Raw genomic sequence first — 23612 nt, 5'->3', positions numbered from 1 at the left:
GTTGTACAAACTCGTGCGGAATAAGGAAGGGTCGGGATTCTTCGGCGTTGAAGGTCTTGGTAATGGGACAGAAGATGTACATTTGGGTTATGGGGTCATAATTACGAAGAATACCATGGAGGTTAGTGTCTTTAATACAATATGTGAAATTTAGGAAAAATGGTGAAGTGTATTTGGAATTAATGAATTGAAAACGATGGTGTGGTTGTCTAGAGGGTGTGTGTAGGTCAAAGTGATTTTGGATGAAACGATAATAACTATATGTGTGGGTTTGTTTAGTGCGCAACATAATATCGTGTGAGCAGTGTAAATCTCTTTCGTGTGGTGCAAGGAAATGAAAGGTTAGTGAAAATATTTGGAAGCGTTCTTTAAAACTTTCGTATGCTTGTGTGTCTGTTAGTGCTTCTGAAATAATGTGATCAAACTTTCGGTCGAAGATGTTTAGTGTGAATGTATATGGTGTCTTGATGAAAAATTTCTCGGTAATTTGTGGATTAGCGAAGCGATCGTCGTCTAAGAATTGATCTTGGTTAGCTCTGATGATGTTGTGATCATAGTATTCGAGTGTATATTCGTGAGCTCTAGGTGCAGTGTGTGTTTTTAGTGATTTTTTATATCCAACGTAAGTAAATTGTCTAGGTGTTAGTGGTGTAGTGAGTCGATATAGTATGTCCGTATTTCGCTCTATATCGATGTGAGTGTTAGATAAAGGTAAGCAAAGAGGGTTAGTGAAATGATAATATGAGGTCCAAGAGAGAGTAGGCATTAAAACGTATTCATCTACGAAGTTGCGTGTTTCGTTAGTGTCGTGGGGGGTGTTTAAGGTGTATTGTGGGAATGAGGGTAAGGTGATGGCTAAAAATTCTTTTGTGTTAGTATGCTTGGGGTGGTTGATGTATTCACGGGCTGTTCCTGGTTTTGCTGGGAAAGGATGGTTGGGGAACTTTCTTTTAAAAGTGCGGTAAGCTCTATTAGTGTTGAGTGAAGATTCAGTTGATGTGGATGATGGTGCTAGTGATTCAGTATAAGTTGAAGAGGGTGTAGGGGTAGGGGGGTTGGATGAATTTATTGTGGAGGAGATTTGATTTATGGTTGGGGTATTAAGGTGGTAGGGTTGTTGTTGAAGGGTAATAAAATTATCTAGCTCTGGGGAGATTCGGGGGGTGTCTGGAGAATGAGATGATTGATCAGAATGGTATGAGGAGTAGGTTGGGGTAACTTGGGAAGCATAAGAGGGTGTGGGAGTAATTGGGTCAGGGTTATTGGATAATATGGGTTGAAAAGGGGGTTGAGAAAAATTAGAAGAGTTATGAAAATTATTGGATGGGGATGGTTCTGAGTCGGCAAATTCATCGGGGGTTTCAATATTCGGGTTATTAAGTTGTGAGATGGAATATAAAACTGAGATGTGTGAATTAGTATCGGAATTCATGCCTGATGTTACATTACTAGATGGGAAATCGGGTGGCGGAAAAGCAAAAAGTGGTATTATTGGGATTGGAGAGGTAAGATTGGTTGGGTGGGAATTTGATCGGTGTAGTGATCCAAGTTGGCGGCTCATCGTGGGCTAAAAAAATGATTATTTTGAGACTGAAAAGCGGTGGTATGGGGTTGTTCAATAATTTGTTCATAAGTATTATCATCTTGTGACTGGTGTGTCATTATATGTTGAATGGGACTTTGTGATGTGGTGAGTCGAAAATTTGGATTATGTGTGATGGCTAAGTTTCGAAAATTTCGTGGGACTAGGGATAGTGGATGGTTATTTGGTAGGGCTGGTAATTGTGGTGCCGTTGGCGTTATGTCTACATTGTTATGTTCTTCGTCGTATGTATTTTGTCGTGTTGTTATTTTTGTGTTATATTCTTTTATTTGTGCGTCTAAAAGAATTTTGTTTATAGATGTAGAAAAGATTCCAAAAAATCCTGCAAATAGTATGCGTGCTACACTTGCTTGTCTGTTTACTTGTGTGTGTATAGCACATGTGTTGTAGATTCCTTTTAAAAGTGAGAAAAGAAATCCAATAAAGTTAAACATTGCGTATAAAATAGTCAATTTTTCTAAGATGTAGTAGGGCCATCCTAGAAAATCGAGGATCTCATTTTTGAGTGTAACAAAGCTAAAAATGTTAATTGGTGATATATCTTGGGGACGGTATTTTTCACCGTTTAGATATATGTAATCTTTAATGTCCTTAAAATATCCGCTATAGTCTTGCGTGTAGATATCGGCAAATCCTGCGGTTTCTGCAAATTTGCGTAAATTTTGGTCTATTGATTGTCTTTGTATAGTGTCCATTTGTGTTAATAATTCTTGGAATTGTTGTGTTCTAATGTGATGTTGAATATCTGATTTTGAATAGATTCCTATTGATTGTAAGTCTATATTTGGGTTTCGGGCAATAGCGCGAATGCTTTCTGGTGAAAATTTTTTGAGTGATTGCATTAATGTGGGATATGGAGTGAGAAGATAATATTTATTTTCATCAGGGTTTAGTTGTACTACATTGTGGCTGTTTTCTGATCCACATGGGACTGCGGTATCCCAGAAATAGGTTCTTCGTGAAAGTGTATCCATGAAATGTACTTTATTCTTATAAAAGATAGGGATTCTTTTATAACATCGTTTATCTTCAAAAACGTATAGTGGTGATACTTTTTTAGTACAAGTATAAAACCATAAGATGTTTCCTTCATAGTCTAAAAAATTTGATCTATTTCCAGATAATAAGTATCCTGCATAGGGTATTTTTAATACTGCTAGTGCAAGTGATTGTAATATTTGTGTTCGTTCTAATTCGCATAATTGGTGTAGTGTTTCTAATTCGGAGAGTGACATTTCTTGAAAAATTCGGCTAATTGTATAATCTAGTTTCATATCTAAATGAATATCATAGTGGATATTACCGAAATATGTAGTGTTCATTAGTGATAATTCTTGTAAGCGTGTGCTTCTGGTGTCCTGAGGTTTTAGATGTCCACCAGGTTGTCCGTTGCTTTTTTGAAAATTAACTGGTATATAGGATGTTCCTTCGTTTAAAGGATGACCTGTGGCATATGGGTCGATTTTTATTTTTCCAGTGGTCATGTCGAATCCTTTTTCGTATTCAACTAATATTTCAGAGTATTGTGTTCTGTGAAGTGGATTCCTGTATTTACATGCAAGTTCTGTTTCTTGATATATTTGAAAACGTGTCAATTTGTTTTCTATATTGTCTATGTTTCTAAAATTAGAACTTAGTTTTCGTGATGGATGGACTTGTTCATATGGAATTGATTGTATAAAATATTTTTCGTGAAATTTTATCATACGAGCGTGTATTTTTGCTACTTGAAATGTTGTACATGTATCTTCGGGGAACCAAACAATTGTTGCTTGTGTTCTCGTTGTAGGGTCGCAATAACCTTGATCATTTTTACAAGGTAATCGGATTCCTTGATAGATCATTGTATTATCTGATAAATCTCGTGTTAGTTGTATTTTTTCGAGTTGTATTTTCCAATCGAAAAACATTATTTCTTGGTATCCTTTATTTTTAGTGTCTGCTTTGCAGTTTGATGGGTCATTTATACCAATGTGTGGTATCCAATGTTTATCGTGTAGGTCATAGGTTAATCGTCCGTGTGCGCCGTTATACGGGTATTTTTCGTCTAGTTTTATATGTCCTTGGTGTCTTTCAAGTTGTGATTGATGTACAGAGTCTGAAAAAACTTGAAAATTAACTAATTTTCTTTGGGAGTTTTTATTTTGTGTGATGTTTAGTCTTAGTAATTCATTTTTACAATCGTCGGGATTGAGATGTAAAAGACGTTCTATATTACTTTGATAGAATGATTCATGGTCAAGTCGGTTTTTGTTTCCATTCGAGACTTGTGAACAATGTACTTTCTTTTCGGAAAATGTTGCTGTGAATTTATAACCTGTAACTGTTGTTGCTCGGGCTTTTGAATAGAGTGTTGCTATTACATCTGTGGTTTCTATAGCTTGTGGTTCGGTTTCACATTGTGATACTTGATTTATTGCATATTTGTGTAGTGTTTTTTGTTCATTTTCTTCACAATCGTAATGTGTTACTAGTAAATCTTGTGGTCCTGTACGAGGAGAAGGGTTTATGTTTTGATTTGAGATTACTAGAAAAGGGAGTTGGAGAAAAATTAATAATTTTAGAATATACATGTGTATGATAATCCTGAGTATGGATTATAAAATGTAATGTAGCCAATTGTGTTTTTGGTATATCTGTCGTATTTGTATATTACTTCAGTAGTTATAAAAGGTGGTGGTAGTGATTGAGCTGTTATGTTAGGTGGATTTAATGGGTAGGGATGTTGGGTAATATTATTTAACTTAACTGTGATTTCAAACTTTAATTGTAAACTGTTTTGTTGGAGTATTTGAATATTGTGATCACGGATATCGTTGTGAATATCTTGGCGATATTGTAATCTATTAAGTGCCCAGTTATGAAGGCGGTTACTTTCTTGATGTTGTCCAAATAGTGGTGGAGGTGCTGTGAATGTATTCCAATCTAGTCTTAAAGGAATATTTATTGATGATTGTTCTCGATATCTGGCGTCGAGATTATTTGGAAAGTTTAAGTTAAAGGGTGGTGGTGAAAACTGGCTTATTGATGGTGTTGATGGTAGTGATAATGTTTCTGGTAGTGATGAGGATGTTGTTGTATCCGTAGAAATATCTATGGGGTCATTGACTAAATTTGGTTCACCTTGTGTAAATGAATGTGTAGTCCAATATGGTAGTCGCGATGCCTGGTTTGGGGGGTTAAAGGGATTTTCACGTATTTGCTCAGATGTTGGTGTTGAACCTAAGTAATCTGATGGTAGGCTTGAGGTGCTACGTTGTGAAAGAAGCGTAGGGGTTTCTGGTAATATACCAATGGGGTTTTCTGGAGTGTTTTGTGATGGGGATTGAGGTATATCAAAATGAACTCGGGGAGTTTGAAGATTTCTGTTTCGTCGAGGATGTATAATTTGTCTATTTATTTCGACTGTATTTTGGCTTTGACTAGAATTTCTTATTCTACTTAGTTCTTGTGGTAGTGTTGGGTATAGGTTATATGTTGGTTCGCTTAAAGGTGCTTGTCGTTGGACTGGTTCTAGTGGTTCTGATAAACGAGTATGTCGTTCTTCAAAAGTGTATGGATTGTCTTGAAAAGAAATTCGTGTAGACGTTTGAGGATTTTGAGTAGTTGAAGGTGGTGTTTGGTTATCTTGGGATGATGTCGGTGAAGACTGATGCTGTGACTGTTGGGTAGCAATTTTTGATGGTTTTTTGAATTATTACTTTAGTGAGAAATTTTGTGTTTATTATAATATTCTTCCAAAAAAAGAATTAGAAGGACTGTTGCTAGGGCAAATGTGAGGATTGCTTTCTTTATACATTTACAGATGGTCAAAATGAGGGATGATAAAAATGTTATGAAAATTACAAACAATAAAAAAATATCGGTTCTACTGAAAATTGTTCGTATCATTTAGACAAGTTGTTAAAATCGTACCTGTGGATATATTCAAGGGTTTTGGAAAGTTGGAGGAATAGTTCGAGAATAGTGTAGAAAATTAAAAAAATGTTACAAAAAATGATTAGGATTATTAGAAAAGATTCAAGTATATCAAAAAGAAATATTATAAAGGCTTCAAGTATTGAAAAAAAAATGTTTAAAATTTATAAGTATTTGAGCAACTGTTTGAGAGAAGAGCATTTAAGAAATGATCTCTTGGTCGAATATTTTTTGCTGTTTGAGGCGATTTTCTAGTGTGGTCGAATTATTTATTATTTTTTTTGACAAGTGGGTTGAGTTTTGTAAAAAATTGTTGGGGGCAATTTTCATGGTGACTGGGAGGTCGTCTTTTTCTTTATTTTTGTTTGTCAAATGATCCGGGGTATGGTGAGATTTTTATACTTTAGGCTAATTAAAATCTTCATTTTGTTACTTTAGGCTAAGTTATCAAATTTGTTTTGGGGGTATTCGTGGTCTGAGTTGGGGAAATATTGTTGATCTTTGGGTTATTAGATAAGGGAGGGGTACGGTATTATGGTGATATTTATTTTAGCTGTCAAGTTGGAGTGATTTGCTTATTTTTGACCTGGAGGTTGTAAAGTTATAGTTAGAGATGTGCCTGGAGTTCTAGATTATTCGTCTAATTGATCTTAGTTTGAGTTAGAGAAAGTGGCGGATTGGATGAATCCTATTGGTCTATTTTGAACTAGAATTATTGCGTACTTGTGAGCATGTTATTTTGAAAAATTGAAATGAAAAATGTTACGGAGGTTTCAAGATTGTGAAGTATGAAATCTTAAAATTACTTTTTAAATTCTACTTTCTTTAATATTTTAGATTGGGGGATGAACATTTTGTAGTTTTTACGTGGTTGATTTCGGAGTCTTGTTGTTTTTCTATGTTCAGATTTGTCTATTTCTTCTTGGGGTATTATTTGTTCTGTCATTTTTCTATTTTTTCTTTGTTTTGGAGATTCTTTATGGTTTTGTGTATTGTTTTTGGTGGCGGTTGGTTTTGTGTTTTGATTTTCGGTGGGGTTATCATTTTGTTCTGTGTTTTTCAGATGTGGTTCATTTTGAATGATTTTTAATCCTGTGAAAGAATATAATTGAGTTAATTCGCGGAGTGCGTATTCTTTTGGGTAATAAGGTAATAGGTTGTTTCGATGTTGAACGATTTCTTTTGTGTTTGAGTCGGTAATTTTATATGTGACATCAGTGGGTTTTGCAATTATTTGGTATGGTCCTTTTCGAAGGGGTTGTAATTTTTTAGAAATTCCTTTTTGAGTATTAAAATTAGGTATTAAAACAAATGTTCCAATTTTTAAATCGGAGGCTGGTGTAAAACGTGAATTGATTTGTTCATTGATGTTTTGTCTTTGTAATAACTTTTTTGTTATTTTTTGATAAATTTCATTGTGTTTTTTATCTCTATTTAGAATCCATTCGGTGTGTGTACCGGAGGCTAGTTTAAGAATTTGTGGGTGATGAAAATGATCTTCATCATGTGTATGTAAAGGTAGGTTATAACAAATTGAGTCTTTATTTGGTTGACAATAACCTTGTGCGTTTTTATGAGAATTTGCTGTAAACATTATTGGTTTGCGTGGCTTTTGGTTAAAAACCATTTCGTATGGTGACATTCCTAAAGTTGTCGTTATTTGTGAATTATATGCTAAGGGAAATAATTTTACATCTGCTGACCATTCGGTATATTTTGTATCATTTCCGTTGATGATACATCTAAGATATTCTTGTAATGAACGGTTCATACCTTCGACTAAGCCGTTTGTCCAAGGTGCATGAGATGTACGTGGTTTGTGTTTAATGTTATATAAATGACATAGTGTGATAATTTCATTATTTATGAATTCTGTACCGTTGTCTGTAACTAAAATTTCTGGTAGTCCGAATTTTGCTATCCAGTGTTCATAGAGCGTTGTGTAAGCGTAATAAGCGTTACAATGTGGTACTGGGTTAAGTGCTACATAATGTGTAAATGCGTCAACAATTACCATAATGTAGGAGTTTCCTTCTGATGAGGGTGAAATTGGTCCCTTAGTATCAAATGAGATACGATGGTTAAAGTACAAACTTTGTCCTTTAAAATCTTGTTTTTGTGCTATTTGTTTTTGATTTGGGTAAGGTTTATTTAGTTGACATACTATACAATCATTGCATAGTACTTTTATCCAAATTGGTGCATTTGGGAAGTAAAAATTTTGTATAAAATTTGAATATGTTTTTTCTGATCCAGAGTGTCCTTTAATATTTTGTGTATGTGAAATATTAAAAGCTATAAGAATCATACTTAAAGGGAGACATGGAACTGTAGATTCATTCAGGTTATACTCTAAAAGGTCTGTATTTTCGTTAATTGTTGTGTTGTTAAATTTGCGAAAGTATCGGAGGAGTGTTTTGTTTCCTAGAATGGTTGAATCTGCTTTGATAGGTTTAGTTTTATATTTGTGCCATGATTTCAGTTGTCGAATTACTGGGTCAAGGTTTTGATATTGTTTCAGTGTTGAAATTGTAATTGTTTCTGTTGGGGGGAGAAAAATGTTTTCGATTTCTAATTTAGATAAGGGTATTGTGTCAAGTGGGTCGTGAAGGTCAAAAACTTGATTTATTGTGTATTTTGAATCATTTGTTTGTGGTCCTGATAAATTTATTTTATCAGTTAAATCTTCTTTTTCAATTAGTGGAAAATGGTCTTTTTTAGGCGGGTGTTGTTTTGTTCGTTTTTGTTGGGTGTTATTTTTGATCCATTGAGAATATGGGATTGGTTTGAAAGTTGATGTTCCAAGTAGATCAACTTCATAATGATTATTTTGACAATCTAAATAAAGTGGGAAATGTTGTAAATTATTTATTTGTGATTGTTCAATATCAGTTTTTACTGCATATTTGCATTCCAATCGGGGTGATGTTTCGTTTTCTGCAAGGTAGAATTTTATGTTTTTGGGTATTTCAACTGTTGTTTTTCGTGTAAGTAATTCAGGTGGTGTATTTCGACTTAAGGTGTCTGGTAATGCAAGATTTTTTCCTGCAGTCCAAACTATATGTAAGTTTGGAAATTTCATTAGAATTAGTTGAAATCTGTAAACTCGGTGGTTTGGATTAGACTTTTGTGTAAAAAGAAAAATGATTGGTTTATGGTCTGTGAATAGAACTGTTGGATGTTTTGATCCAAGTATCAGAAATTCATATTCTGTCAGTGTATATATTATGGCTGTGCATTCTCTCATTAGAGTTGAGAGTCGTAGCTCTGCTTGAGTGAATAGTCGAGAATTTGCTGATATGAGGTTCATTTTATTTGTACCATTATGTGATTGTAATAGTGCTGCACCGATGCCAAAGTTCGAAGCATCGCACATTGCATAAAATGGTTGATTTGAGTCTGGAATTGTGTTTGAAATTTGTTCAGTTAAAAGTTTCTTTATTTCTTCAAATCGTGTTTGATGTTCTGTGTTCCATTCAAAATTATTTTGTTGTCTAAGGATGTTATAAAATGGTCGTAGATATAATTGCATTTTATAAACATATTTACTTAAAAAGTTTAACATTCCAAGAAATTCTTGGATTTTCTTTTTATTTGTTGGTGGTTGAAGTTTTTGAATAGCGTCAATGCGTGATTTCAATGGAGTGATTGTTTTTCTTTCTATATTATGTCCTAAGAATTTAACTCTTGTCAAAAAGAAGTGTGATTTATCGGGGGCGGCCTTCAGATTTTCGTTCTGAAGTATTTGGTGATATTTTTCTAAAACATTGAACATCTCGTCTTTTGTTTGTGATTGCATAAAAACATCGTCTAAATAGGTGATTGCGTTTTTCTTGAGTATTAGTGGTCTAAAAATTTTGCTCATAAAAGCTGAAAATGCTGCTGGTCCTATGGATATTCCATAGAATAAGCGGTTGAATTCATATTGTTGGTTTCCTATAACAAATTGTGTTAAACGTCGTGATTGTTCATCTAGTGGCATTTGATTGTATGCACTATTCATATCGGCGGTTGTAAAGTATTTGCCGTTTATTTTTGTTAAAATAACTTGTATTGGTTCAATGGGCCAATTACATTTTGATTCATCTATGAGTGAATTGAGGTATCTAGCGTCGAGAACGATTTTTAATGATTCTCCTTTAGCTAGAATGATAACAGGGTTGATGAATGTGTTGCCTTTTGGTTGTTCTTCTTTGTTTACTGGTGATATAATGTTGTATTGTTCTAAAATATCGAGTAATCTGTTCACTTTATCATGTAAGTGAATTGGTACTTTACTTGCTCTCTGTTTTTTGAAAACTGCGTCTGGTTTTAACGGGAGATGTAGTGATGAACTGATTTTGCCAACATCGAATTTTGATGTTGCATAGACTGATGAATATTTAATGAGCTGTTTGGCTAATTTTTCGAATTCGTCTTGTGTTATTTGTGAATGTTGGAAATTAAACATTGTTAAAAATTTTTGTTGGTCCTCTGTGTAGTTACTTATGTTGAATGTAGGTTTGAAATATGGAGTTTTTGTGAAATAATCCGTATTTCTGTTTTCGTTACTTATTATATTATTTATAGATAATTCTTCATTAAGAATTGTAGATTGGCAAATATCTAGTAATTGGAGTATATTATTTACGCGATAGGCTTTTTCGTGTATTGGTGATATTGTAGCGTTGGTTTCACAATATCCTAAAAGTCCTAAAGGTAATGTTACTTGGTAAGGTGTGTTGTTATAGACATGTAAGGAAATGATATCGGAATTCGAATTTTTCAAATATTTTATGGATGAGATTGTGATTTTGAAAAATTTGTGAATAGGTTTGAATTCAAATTCTGACATATAAAATTTTTGTTTGTTTTGTTCTTTATCATATTGGTGAACTTGTTTGATTGAAAAATTATAGATATTTCCTGATAGTGGTTTTAGGTGTTTTCTTTGTTTGTTAAATATCGGGTAGAATTTTGAAAAGAATGGTGGTTGTTTATTTAATCTTTGAAAAAATGTTAAGGATGTTTCTTTTGTTTTTGTATATTTATCTTTGATTAATATTTTACTATTTAGTATGTTAATTGTTGGTATATACTTCGAAATAAATGGTATTCCAATGATATTATATTTAATGTCAGTGATATGGAATATTTGTTTAAATGGCTTATTTAAAATTTTGCTTTGTTCCATTGTTCTGGTGGGGAGGAGAAATAATTGGATTTTTCCGTAGTTTATCAATGTTGATCCTTGTGCTGTTGCTAACTTACTGGAGGTTTCAAGAGGTATTAACTTTTGGTGTAAAGTTTTTATTTCATTCCATGTGGGGATGTTTATTATGTTTGATTCTGCTCCTGAATCAATTAAAAAATCTATTTCAAGGTCTGGTGGTTGAAATTCTTTATTTCTTGGGCTTTCTAAGAGAAATGGTATTGTCCAAATTTTTTCTTTGGGTTGTTCTTTTTGTATATTTTGATAAATATGGTTTGTATTCAAGCATTTTGTTTTGGTATTTTTATTGGTTTGATCTGTAGTGTTAATCTCATTTGTTTCTGGCGTCGTTGGTGTGGAATTTATGGGTGTAGTGTAATAATTTTGAAGAAATTCTGATTGATTTTCATATATGTGTGATGAAAAGGGTTGTTCATATATGACAGATTCATAGTCATTTTCGACTTTTATCATATTGATAGAAAGAGTGTTTTCAGTATCACTTTCTGAATCTGATGATGTACAGTTTATTTGATTGAGTTGTAACGTATCAGTTACTGTGTCATCAATACCTGGAGGGTCTGATGTTGTTTCTGGGTTAGATTGTACTTGATTGATTTGTCTTTGATGTTTAGGTGTACTACTTCTGTGGCGATTATTAGAATTATTATAGTTATTATTATTCCGGTGTGGTGATTGGGAATAATTTCTATAACGATTATTATAACTTGGGTGTCGATTTTGTGAATTATTTCGCGATCTGTTTTGGTAATTATTGTTTGGTCTGTTATAGTTCGATCTATTATATGAGTTATTCCTTGATCGATTGTTCGGGTAATTCTGGTTTCGGTTGTTTGAATAACTTCTATTTCGATTATAGGAGTAGTTTCTATTCCTATTGTATGATGAATTTCGTGATTGGTTGTTTGGATAGTAGTTATTTCTTGATTGGGAATTAGATCTAGAAACAAATCGTTGTGTGTTTGAATTTGATCTGGAGTAGTTATTTCGACTATTTGGTCTATTGTAGTGATTTTGTGATGAATTATACGTGTTTCTTCGTTCTGGTGATCTTCCTCTATAACTTGAGTTATATGGTGATTGATTTCTTGTATAATTTGTATTGTTCGGGAGTGGTTTTCCTGAACTGTTGTTGCTGTGGACTGTTTTGTTCGGTAGATTTTGATCTTTTTTCATGTATTGATAGAATGATTTATTTGGTTCTTTATATTTTTGAGGTTTATTTTGATTATCTTGCTGTTTTTGTCTACATTCGGAAATACTATGTCCGTATCGTCGGCAATAATTACACCATTTTTTGAAAGATGGTTTGCCTTTAAAGTTTGGGTTCTTTTCGTAGATATTGAGTATTTCAGTGATTTTTTCAACGAGGTCTGTCTCTGATTCCTGTATATTATTAATATTAGTGGGAGTCGTTTCAATTCTGTTAACGTATTGTAATTTCAGATTTTCCGTTTCTTCTAGTTTCATCGTGATTTCTGCTTGTTCTAATTTGTCTACTAGTTTTCGAAAATCTAAATCGGGTTCTCGAATTGAAGAAGGATGTGATGCTCTCTTTTTTATTGCTATTTTCCTTAATTGTGGTGTTAAGGTCATCATTAAGATTTCTGTCATCTTTGTGTTTTTATAGTCATGTGTATTTAATGAATATGCTTTTCGAACTAGTGTTTCGATTCGTACTGCTATTTGCTTGATGGTTTCGTTTGGTAATCTGCGAATTTCATTACATAAAACTCTTTGTTGTTGTTTGTTTCTTTCGGAGTCAAACATTTTTGAAAATTCTTGTGTAAATCTTTTCCAGTTTGATTTTATTTCTAGAGGTAGTACTGAAAACCATTTTTGGGCTGCGCCATCTAAGGTTGTTTGTATTAACGCTGTGCGTCGATGTATCCAATTTTGATGTAGTGGCGTATTAATTGGTTCAGGTCCAATATTTAAAATCAGGTTTGCTGTTACTGCATTTAAATAATCTTCTACAGAGTATTCAGGGTCTGTTCCTGTGAAAACCATTAAAGGTTTGTTTGATGTTATTGATGATCCACCCATAAGGTATGGATTCATTGTCATTTGTAATGATTCTGCTGCATTTGGCATTTGAGAAAAATTTGAAAGTTGGTTTCTTGTTATCTCATGTTGTTGGAGATAATATGGGAGTGGTATTTCATTTTGCATTTGTGATGGTTGATACGAGTGTGCAGTCATTGGATTTTGTTGTTGAATTGGTTGAAAAGATTGTGTATTAATTGGATTTTGTTGTTGAATTGGTTGTTGATTTTGTGCATCTATTGGTTGTGGAGAAAAATTTCTATGATTTGTACGTGTTCTCTGTATTCCTTGTCTACGATATTCTTGAGTATTTTGTGCAAATATATCTGGTTGTAAGAAATCATCATCTGAGGATAAATAATCCATTTGATAAGATGTCTGTTTTTTATTTTTATTTTGTTGAAAAAATGGGTAATTTTCACTGTGATCCCGTGGAGGATTTGTTTGGAAATTTGTTGAATTAGGTTGGGCCATTGGGTTATCCCAATTTCGAGATCTTGTATATTGGTTAAAATTTCTTTGTGGTTGATTATATGTTTTTGATGGATGTGTATAATTATAATTATGGTCTGCAAAGTTGTTTCTAGTGAATGTTTTGCGTGTTTTTGGTGGTATTGTCATGGGTCTGTATGTTTGGTAATCCATATGTGAATATTTAGGGGCAACCGAAGGTTTAACGGTTGATTGTAAGGTTACCTGTGTTTGTGAAGGATTTGTATTTCTTGGTGTTGTTAAATTTGGGCGTATTGGTGAAATACTTTGTTGTGTAGTTGTTGTGTGTACAATTTCTTCATTTATGAAGTGTGATGGTGTCTGGATATCTTGTTGAGTAAGATTCCTAGTTCCATTGAGGTTTTCATTGTGTATAACTGTAGAGTTTAAACTATTATTTTGTGTATCGGGTAAAAATGTATTATAGTTTAATGGTGTTGCATCAATTGTTAATGGTATTACTCTTACATAATCTCTTATGTAAGATATTGTACCTATTGCTTGACTTGAGATTGATTGTGGAAAGCTTATAAATGCGGGATGAGACCATTCGGGGTCCCAAACATAATCTGATTGTTCTGTGATAGCGGTATCATCGTTCGAATTTTGGGGTCTAAAATTTTTTCTTGCTTGTGCAATTAAATCAATATTGTGTGTGAAGTAATCTATTATGAACCATGCCAAAATTTTTTGTAGATCGTGTTTTGTATGTTGTGAAACGTCGTCTTTCGTGAAATTTTCTTTAATGATGTTTAAATAACTAGAGAGTAGTGTGATTTCATGTCGTACTTTCAAATGTTTAGATGTTTCTTTTGGTGAGACATTTGTTATTGGGATTTCGTTTTCTAATATCGAAATATAACTATATATTATTGCGAAAACTTCATTGGTGAATATGGAGTTTGCTCTTTGTGAGTTATGGTATTGGATGCTTTTTATATATTCTGAAAAAACTTTTGAAAATTCTAAATCAAGATCGTCTGTTTGAATTGTATATTTTCTATTATTATGGTTTGGTGAGGTGAATTCTATGGAGTAGATTCCATACTGTTGTGTTATGTTGCATATATCTTTTAGATAGTGATCTATGATTTGTCTTTTGATTTTTACATCGGGGAACTCTGTTTTACATGGACTGATTCCGGGTTCAAATAAATTTACGAGTAAATTTTGACAAAATATGTGTTGTCCTCTATCAGTATCTGCGTCTACTATAAAAGGAAAGATTTCATCATCATCTGGAGTTTCTTCACCTGGGGTGTGCGTTGAACTCATTTTTTCGTTCGATTACTGTTAATATGTAATTATTAATGTGTCGAATTGGTTGATTCCAATTGTATAAATGTACTGGTTTGTGTTTGTACTGCTTTTTTATTCTTCTTTTTCCTCTTTGTGATGAATTTGAAGTTGTTTCTGAGTCAGAGAAATATAATTGATCGTGAATTGGGCAATTTTTATCTATTGATTCTTTTAGTTTGTAAAGTTCGTCTAAACTGTTGGTTTCTGATTCTGAAAATGCGTTTCGATTTTTTGAAAATCTTTTTCGTGTTATTTGTCTTTGTTTCGTTATTATTTTTCTTTTTAGTGTTTGTCGTTTTGTTCGAATGTATCCAACTGTTTGTGTATGAGGTGTGATTACAAGGTCGTATTTTTTGTTATCTATTTCACAATTGTGTAAAACGATTGTTTGTTTATTTCCTAGGTTTTTAAATGACATAAGGTTTAGAATGACGGATGCAAAGGGTTGTTAAATGATTTCTATTTTCCTAAACTGTTAGTTCTTACGATTTTTTGGTTAGCTTAACCTGGATCTGTTTGTTCAGGGTTGGAGAGAAAAGTATATCGATTCCGAAGAATGATTTTTTACTTTCTCGTGGCTAGTATAAGTTAAGGTGTTAACTTACTTAATCTTACTTAGGGGTAGTGATTGTGTTCAAGGGTTGGAGAATAGTAAATCGATCCACAAGGTTCAGGTATAATTAGAACGCGAGTAGTTCGTTAGATACTATTTTAAACTTACTAAGTCTAAGATTTATCCTGGGTCTGGTAAGAGGGGGGGTCAAGTGAAGGATGAATAACCGAAGTTCTTCACTGTTTATCCTAATTTGAATGATTAGTTTTGTTTAAAAATTTCTATTAGTCTTAGGTCTTTAGAAAGGGTTGGGTAGTGAATCGACGTTTGAGGTCGTTAGACACTAATTAAGTGGGTGGGGGAGAACAAAGTTGTTCTGTTTGATCCAAGGATAAGCCTTGATGATCAAATTTGAAATTTAATTAAGTAGAAAATGATTTAAGATCCAAGGATAAGCCTTGATGATCTGGTTTTAAAATTAAGTGAATTTAAGTTTTAATAAAATTTTAAATGTGTGTAAAGGAAAGATTTAGTGTTTTGATGATATTAGTGGGTTTATGATTGCTGTTATGTTTTAGATGATGAAGCTGGAACAACAGGATGATTTATGATTACTAACCATTTATTGTCATGCTACTAATTTTTATTTTTATTTTCCAATAAATATTTTTCAACCATGTTTTGTATAATACTGCAGAGTTTTAGGAAAACGATCTTAGATCTTTTTATCAATCGTTCTTGTATATTAATAAATTTGTTTAGCGCCTGAAATGATTTTGAAGAGTAACTTCAAGGTTTTATGTTTGCAAATGGAAATCTAAATTCATTGCAAGTAGTATTCGAAATATAAAAGTTTGTTCTGGCTTTTGCCGAACTATCATATAACTATACGGCAAGTTTCTACTTTGTCGTATGTCGTCTTTGGTTGGAGGTCTTCTTCCAATTCCGGGTAGTTCTGTTATGGTTCGGAATATTGGCTCTGATCTATTGAGTCGTAGAGACATTTCGATTAAATTATTGTCGTATAACATTTTTGTAAATGTTTTTGTCTAATTTCTAATCTATTTTGGTTAATTCTAATCTATTAAGGTCTTGTTCGAGACTTATGGTCGCACCAGATGAGTTATGACCGAAGTGTAACTCATAGAGTAATTTCGGATAGGGTACACCGTCTGCTCGTCACGCTATCTTATTTTCGGCCGGATAGATTCGTGCAACTTCTTAGTCTAATACCGATCCTAATCTTACTCTTATACTATCTAGTCTCAGGTTGTTTAACTAGTCTCTGCTAGGCTCAATAGATCTAGGGTATACTGGTTTATTGCGGCTGCTGAAGTGCTCGGGAGAGTCCAACTAATTTCTAAGTTAAATTCAAATCTCTCTGGTGCTGAAATTACAAGTAACTTCAGCACTTACAAATAAGTGGGTTGTTAGTTAGATGGATCATGATTGGTTAATATTAAATACTTTACATTGGTAAAACATTTAATTTATCCAATCATAAAATGTAGTTTAGATCAGGTTCCAGTCGCTCAACTAGGTGGGCATTATAAAATCCGTTTTTGAATGAAAAGTTCCTGGCATCATTAGATATTTATTTAATCATATTCATACTGGATATTCCTTTGTTAAACTAATCCATAATATCAAATCAAGTCCAGGTTTCAATGGAAATTTATCAACCAACCGATGAAATAATCAAAAAAAAAATTAAATAGTTTTGAGATAACAATTTAAATTTGGGGCAAATATTAAGAAGAATCCTACTTCTCTGTTGCCTCCACGGCAGTCCTGTCTATCTCATTGAAAGAGTGAGTCCTCTCCTGCTGTCCACAGTTGCTAGTGGCTGAGGTGCCACTGTTCTGACTCTGGTTGTATCTCCTGGGTTCAGAAGAAGCCAATTGCAACATACAGTCCCACTCACGGTTCCACTCCTCATCAGACCAGATTAGCCCAGACTGAATGGGCGAAACTTATTAACTCAAACATTCGTCATTTTAGCCTACTTTGCCAATGCTATATTAATAACAACTGTTTTTACCATTTCTAGAAGTGAGAACACTGCAGAAACTCAACCTGCAGCATCGGTTAAATTGTACACAGTCGCTTTTAAAATTTCTAGCCGTTTTGTCATGTTTCATGAGCCCAGTAACATCATACAGATTTATTGTCTTAAGAAACTAACCAACTTTCAGTGAGAGGCAAAAAAACTGGATAGAAAACGTGACACATACCTGCTGATTAATGAGTGTCTGTGAGTACCTCCATCGCCGCTTGAAAGCTTCCAGATGTGCGCTTCCGTCCTTCAGTGGTGCATAGAGCGCCTTCCGAAGAACTAATTCTCTGTCGTGGAAACCCCACATGGCCAGGGATGCTGCATGTAACAGACAGTTTCCATCACCCGTTGTTACCATAGGGTAAAGAGGCTGCGCTGCTCCATTTTCAGTCCACCAGTTCAAACGTCCTGTTAAGTATTGAATTCATTATAAGGCTCAAAACCAGGATGATAATGGGGTGCGACGGAATATGATGGAAGGTTGGTTTGTAACAAGGTCTCATAACGCTCCAGATACAAAAAATGGCAAAGTATGACGAAAGTTAAAACTAACTAGGCAGCTTATAGGACTTGTCGTGAAGCTTTGAAGACTCCCATTATAATAGCGGGGTTCAATTCAACGTTAGGTTAAATTTAAAGAGCCGTCAAATTATATGCGTAAAAAGGACCTAAATCATCCTCTGTTCGACGTAATAGATTTCATCTACACTCGTATACACTGTCTCGCGAACTTTGTTCATGAAATAAAGCCAAATTTAACACAGCGGAGATGCGGAGCTTCGCATCACATGCGATATAAAAAGCGAAAAAAGTTTTTTAAAGAAAATTAGATATTAAAAAACACTATGTGAAGCAAATTTGTCTTAAGTCTCGATAAAAAACAACTACAGGCCCAACTAAAGCTGGAGGTACGTGTTTAACATTGAATGAGTTTGCTATAATGTGGCACGAAAAGTGTGATTTCAAAATTGGACTTTGCCTGAAACAGTAGCTGTTTCTCTACTAAAATAAATCATTAGAGCAAGAAAATTTGAGATAACCAATTTTCCCAAGGAGAACATTTCTCTTACAAAAATTAGGGAATCGCTGCTTCTGCGGGAACAATTATCGCAACCCTTCTTCCAAGGGAAGTTGTTTCAATGGAACTGAGATAACATTTCTCTGACAAAAATTAGGGAATCGCTGCTTCTGCAGGAAAAACTATTGCAACCCTTCTTTCAAGGGAAATTCTTTCAATGGAACTTTTCATCTCCAATTTGATTGTGTAAATTTTACGAAAAATCAAAAAAATTCTAAAAAGCGGTCGAAAATTCTAAAAAAAACGTTCAAAAGACTTTCAAAATCCATAACGTTTTTCTGCAAAAAGCAAATTATGGCAGCTTAAGCAAAGAAGATTTCCAAAGCCGGGTTACTCGATTGAATACAGCCTCAGAATTGGCACGGTAGTTTTAGCGTAAAGTTAATAAGTTTCCGTGAAGTCAATAAGTATCCAGATTTGAGAGGTTAGTTTTCGAAGAAATCCGGAAAGATCTACAAAATGGTCACAAATCAAAAAATTTAAACATGCAGAAATAATGCATTGCAAAGCTTAAACATGGCAAGATAGTGAAGCCCGCCTTTAAATGTATAATAGATAATAAAGCGATCAATTTTTTAAAAAAATTTCTTACAAATTTACAAAGTTGTTTACGGAAAAAAGTCTAGCTCCCGATTACAAAACACTTGCTCTCGAAAGTGCAAAAAATGCATAAAACTAGTCACCTTCCAAATTATTTTTTCGGGTCAGAAATATTAGTCTTACAACCCAGCCTGCGAATAAATAAATTGTTATTTCTTGAAACGTCCAAAAATAACAGATGATTTCAAATATTTTCAAATATACAGTTGATTTGAATTAAATTTCATTTTACACTTGAATCGAACTCAAATTAAGAAATCCAACTGGAAACTGAAAACTTTACCTGATTCCTGGAGAGCGACTAGGGTTGATTTTTCAACCAATTCTCGCTCCAAATAGTCTCGAAAGCCCTTTTGATACATGCTAAGGTCCGGTATTGTAATCGAAAAGCAGGCATCCGGGAAGGGTTTGGGCGAAGAACTGACTTCTGTGGGTTTGTCTGATATGGTCGATAAAGAAGATTTCAAAGAACTTAGAGCAGCCTCTCCCGAGTTATGTCTGTTTCGCTTATGCATTTTCTTAACAATTCCTTTATTATCTTCAACGCGCGATATTCCACGCTGCATCGCAGGTGGTGGTGGCAATCTTGGTTCATCTAAATATTTGAAACTCATAATTTACAATGAGAACGAAAAAAGTTGCCTCTCTGGCAAACGCTGAGACTCAAAACAAACTTAAAATACCTTTTGCGGGGCCACTTGCGTTGGATGGGGCACCAGACTTTTTAGGACAATCCAAGACATCTGGCCATTGGTCATTAGGGATATTAGCTAATTCAACATACGCTCTCAATCCTTCATCCAGATCCCAATTAGTTCCTAGCAACAAAAACAATACATTAAGAAATGATATTAATGAAATATAACCCTTATCGTTCACTAGTGTAAAGGGGCAGGAGCACAGACCATTTAGAAGATCCCAGGCCAAGGCAGGATCACTGCCGGTCCTGGCGATAAACTCTGATAACAATGAGTCTTTCACGACGTCATCTGGCATTCTAAAAAGAATAATACTCTTTTTTCAGGAGAAGAGTAAATCAGGTCGAAAATTATCATGATAACCGGTCAGTTACTACACTATTCCTTCATTCTTCTGCTGGCGTTAAAAAGTGGTTAAAGGTAGTAAGTAGGCGAGTGGAAGAAACACCCAAGCTGTCAGGAGAATCATAGCCTCATTGTTGTGATAAATTTAATAAATAGAAACCCCTTTTGATACATATGCTAAGGTCCGGTATTGTAATCGGCCCTTTACGCAGAGGAAATCAGTGAAGCTGAACCGACAGAGGAGTTTGTTATCTGGCACGACGTGATTAACAACTCACTGTCCCCACACTTCAACAACTACGATTCACCTCTGAGTGGTCCAGAGTTGGCTGATTTGTTGAAAATTGTTTTTCCGCGAATAAGATCAATCGTTGCTGCCAAGAACCGGAAAACCGAGACATTGCTTTACGAAAAGTTGAGATCGATCCATCGTTAGCAGAAAAGCATTCAAGATTGTATCAAAAACCTATTTATATGTGACATTCGACCAGAATGGCCAAAATGCAATCTCTGCAGATTTTATAATTTTAGCAGCGAGCCTTCCGAGTTAGTGATTTTGGAGGATTAAGAACGTTATTTGAACGATTGAACAAAACGTGAAGGTTGAAGGATTCGGAAATTGCTAATTTTTAAATTTTCGAAGTGATTACGTAACATTTCTGAGAAACGTCAGAAACGGCCATTTTGACAGAAAAGCTAAAAAGCAGCAGAACAACATTAGCTGCGATCGCGAGAAGTACGGAAATTGTGAGAAAAAACGACAACAAATCACGGAGTTAACAGAGAGCACTCCGAGTTGCAACTATTGTGTCGCTACCGGTGAAGGGTGGAAGACAGCCTTCCGGATTACGTAGAAATCAAGATTAACGAGCTTGATTCAGTGGATTCAAGAATCCGGAAGGGTTTCGGAACTGAAACTTTGATTCTTTTATATAAACTTTTAGCTTCTTGTCATGTCCTGAATTGAATTTAATTAACAACTAGATTCATTTTGATAAGGATGAGAAGCTAGGAGTTGGGGGAAAGGGTTGAACCATCTTCGATGGAGATGATGATTTTTATCTACTGAACAAAAACAATAATAATTCAATAAGTAGTAGCCCTGTTTTTAGGAGTGACCTCGTGGTCTGGGGATACTGAGACCCAGCCATGAGCTCACTATTTCTGCATGTAATTAAGTTAATTTGAGTGTTTTGACCGAAGCCGAAAGCAGTAACGTTTTTTGTCGACCCGATGTTAGAAAAGACCACCAAAAGTACTGGCTTGGCAGAGATGGTGAAAAGCATATAAAGCTCTGTTTAGACGTTAGTCAGTCTTCTTCCTATAATGTAATGTGGATTTTAACGATACCCGTTCTGCCCAACTTGAGAACTCGAAAATTGGCAAATCCTTCTTGGCCGCTTTCCCACTCGACTGGTCACCTGTTCCAGTCCAGTCTCCTATTGGTTCAGCTCAAGTGTCCCTGAACCACTTTCCCACTCGGCTGGTCACCTCTTCCAGTCAAGTCTCCTATTGGTCCAGCTAAGTTCCAAGCTATCTGAAAACCCTTGACAACGCCCCACTTCGGGCACTTTATTCAGTTTACTGGTTTAAATTGCTAGGTTGATCGAAACGATCGAACTTGTAAAACAACATGGGTATACTATTTAATTAATATAAAGGTTTGATCCAACTAACCTGGTGTCAAAGTCACTGTCTTTTTTCGTTTTATAGTTTTTGTTCCTTTTTCTATTCTTTTTTGGTTTTTGTTTTGCTTTTTGTCTTTTTGCTCGTGTTTTTGTCCCCCTAGTTGCCCCCCTTTACTCGGTTAGCTAAGCCTCGTTCGGAGAGCGTACCAGGAAATTTTCTCGAGTTTTCTTAAAAAGCTATCACGGTACAACCGGAAGGTTTGCACGTTCCTGTCGAACCGTACCGCCGGTACTCTAGAATGGGCATTCAGCCCGAAGCTGTCTCAAGTGGGTTCGACTCCGTAGTCTTGATGTCGTAAACACCCAGGAGCGCCATAAAAACACTATGTAACATTCGTCTACTGCAGTCACACATGAGGCTTAAGAAGAATAAGCCATATAACCACTGGCTCAAGGGTCAGGGACACCATCTCTTGTGTTTTTCTACCTCAAGAACGGTCGGAGCCAGTTCGGTTCGTTTGTGACATGAGACTACGACCCGTTACAGCTTAAAGGCTACTACTAAAATATCACCCCACTCTAGAATTAGAAACGTCCCCATACTTAGGTCTCTAGATACCCAAAATACATGAACGCCGTTAAAAACCGGGTTGGAACAATCCGTTAAGTTACTTTTTCTTAGACAGTGGAACTTTGATCCATTTCAGATGGATCAACCTAAAACTCGCCTTACCTCAACATAACAATTATAAAACACACTCTAGGAATTTAAATTTGTACTCACATAGTAGCACGCTCAAGAAGTGGGAAAGAATCCAGTCGGTAATTAACTCAAGAATTAAATAACGTAACTAAATGAGTCTAATGTTTTATAGTTTGAACAATGAGAACGAGTTTACACTCTAGACAATAGTTTTCTTGTGAACCATTAGGACACTCAAGTTGTCCACCTTTCCACCGAAGGTTCACTCTAGTCCAGTTCCGAATAACACTCCAGTCGCTATAATCCAATTCGTGGGAATGCTCTCGTCTCTGTCACAGATGGGACAGCTCTACTCTCGATTATGATAGTGATGGAAATTGCGAATAGCAATTTCCTACTGCTTTTTCTTACAACTTTCCCGCGTGTGTGACTCAATCGTTCTGACTTCTCTTTTCTGATTTTCAGTTATCGCGAGAAAATCGTGCATGACAGGTTCCATTCGAAATTTTGAAAAATTAAATTTCACTCCAAAATCAAGTGTTTTTTGCTTCTCTCAAGGTCAAACTTCCGAATATGACCGACTGGCACACACTCCCCGGACTCGAGATCGATGTCCTCATCGCGTGCTGTCTTCTGCCAGTGAGTCCCAGAAAACCGAGTGTTCCTCAAGATACAGTGCCAGTGGTCATTTACAGAAGTTTGCAGCAGACTTAAGCTTATCTACACCCCAAAATTCACAGCCATGTAAAATTTTCACACTATCGCTAAACAGCAATCAAAATCTGCACACACCTGCACCCTTGAATTCTTGCTTTCCAAGCCAATCATTTAAAATTTCTTTTGTCCTATTCAATCAGGAAATTGTCATGCAGCATTTTGATTTATATAATAAATATAGAATATTAATAACAATATTTGCTTTGTTAAAACATCTTTTTCGTGAATCCAAGTTTCACCCGGATCCACGCTCAAGCCCCCTTTCCCCTCTCAAGACTCAAGATCCATACGAGCCACCCACTCATCTCGCACTCTTCGCCTTGGAGGTACTGCACCCTGAAGTACTAGATACGGCAAACTGTCTCAACAGTTCCTCTTCATCATCGGAGCTAATCACAATCTCCTCCCAAGCCTTCAGCTGCTCGTAGGATCGCATCCATTCTCTTTGCTCTTGCAACCTCCTTGCTTGGTTGGGTAGTGCCTTCACCCTAGATTCCCGGTTTAAACAAAAGGAGTTGTGCAGGCTCAAGCTCACGTTTTTCGCCAGGTCCTCCTCTAGTATCGATTCCCTCGCCTTGGTATTGTCTCTAGACATTTTACCCACTCTCTTCCATCCTGTCGTGATTGCATTACGATGGGTTAACAGGGGTCTCTTGAAAGCTTC

General features: G+C 35.1%; 1 protein-coding gene across 3 annotated transcripts in view; it reads right to left on the bottom strand.

Moving 5' to 3' along the window:
• The window catches only part of LOC134839179 (OTU domain-containing protein 7B-like), a 36460-nt gene extending 16607 nt beyond the window's left edge, over window positions 1-19853 (bottom strand). For all 3 annotated transcript variants that reach the window (XM_063854639.1, XM_063854642.1, XM_063854641.1), the window contains exons 1-5: window positions 19763-19853; window positions 19541-19675; window positions 19141-19452; window positions 17358-17587; window positions 16891-17081 (exon numbers count right to left, since the gene is read on the bottom strand). In XM_063854639.1, coding sequence (XP_063710709.1) covers window positions 16891-17081; window positions 17358-17587; window positions 19141-19452; window positions 19541-19675; window positions 19763-19853 — 959 coding nt within the window. The remainder of the gene's footprint in view (window positions 1-16890; window positions 17082-17357; window positions 17588-19140; window positions 19453-19540; window positions 19676-19762) is intronic.
• Between the last annotated feature and the right edge of the window lie 3759 nt (window positions 19854-23612).

The sequence above is a fragment of the Symsagittifera roscoffensis genome, chromosome 2 (assembly GCF_963678635.1).
Source record: "Symsagittifera roscoffensis chromosome 2, txSymRosc1.1, whole genome shotgun sequence".
Classification (NCBI taxonomy): domain Eukaryota; kingdom Metazoa; phylum Xenacoelomorpha; order Acoela; family Convolutidae; genus Symsagittifera; species Symsagittifera roscoffensis.
The sequence above is the reverse complement of the archived record's forward strand: the minus strand, read 5'-3'. Positions and strand labels throughout refer to the sequence as shown.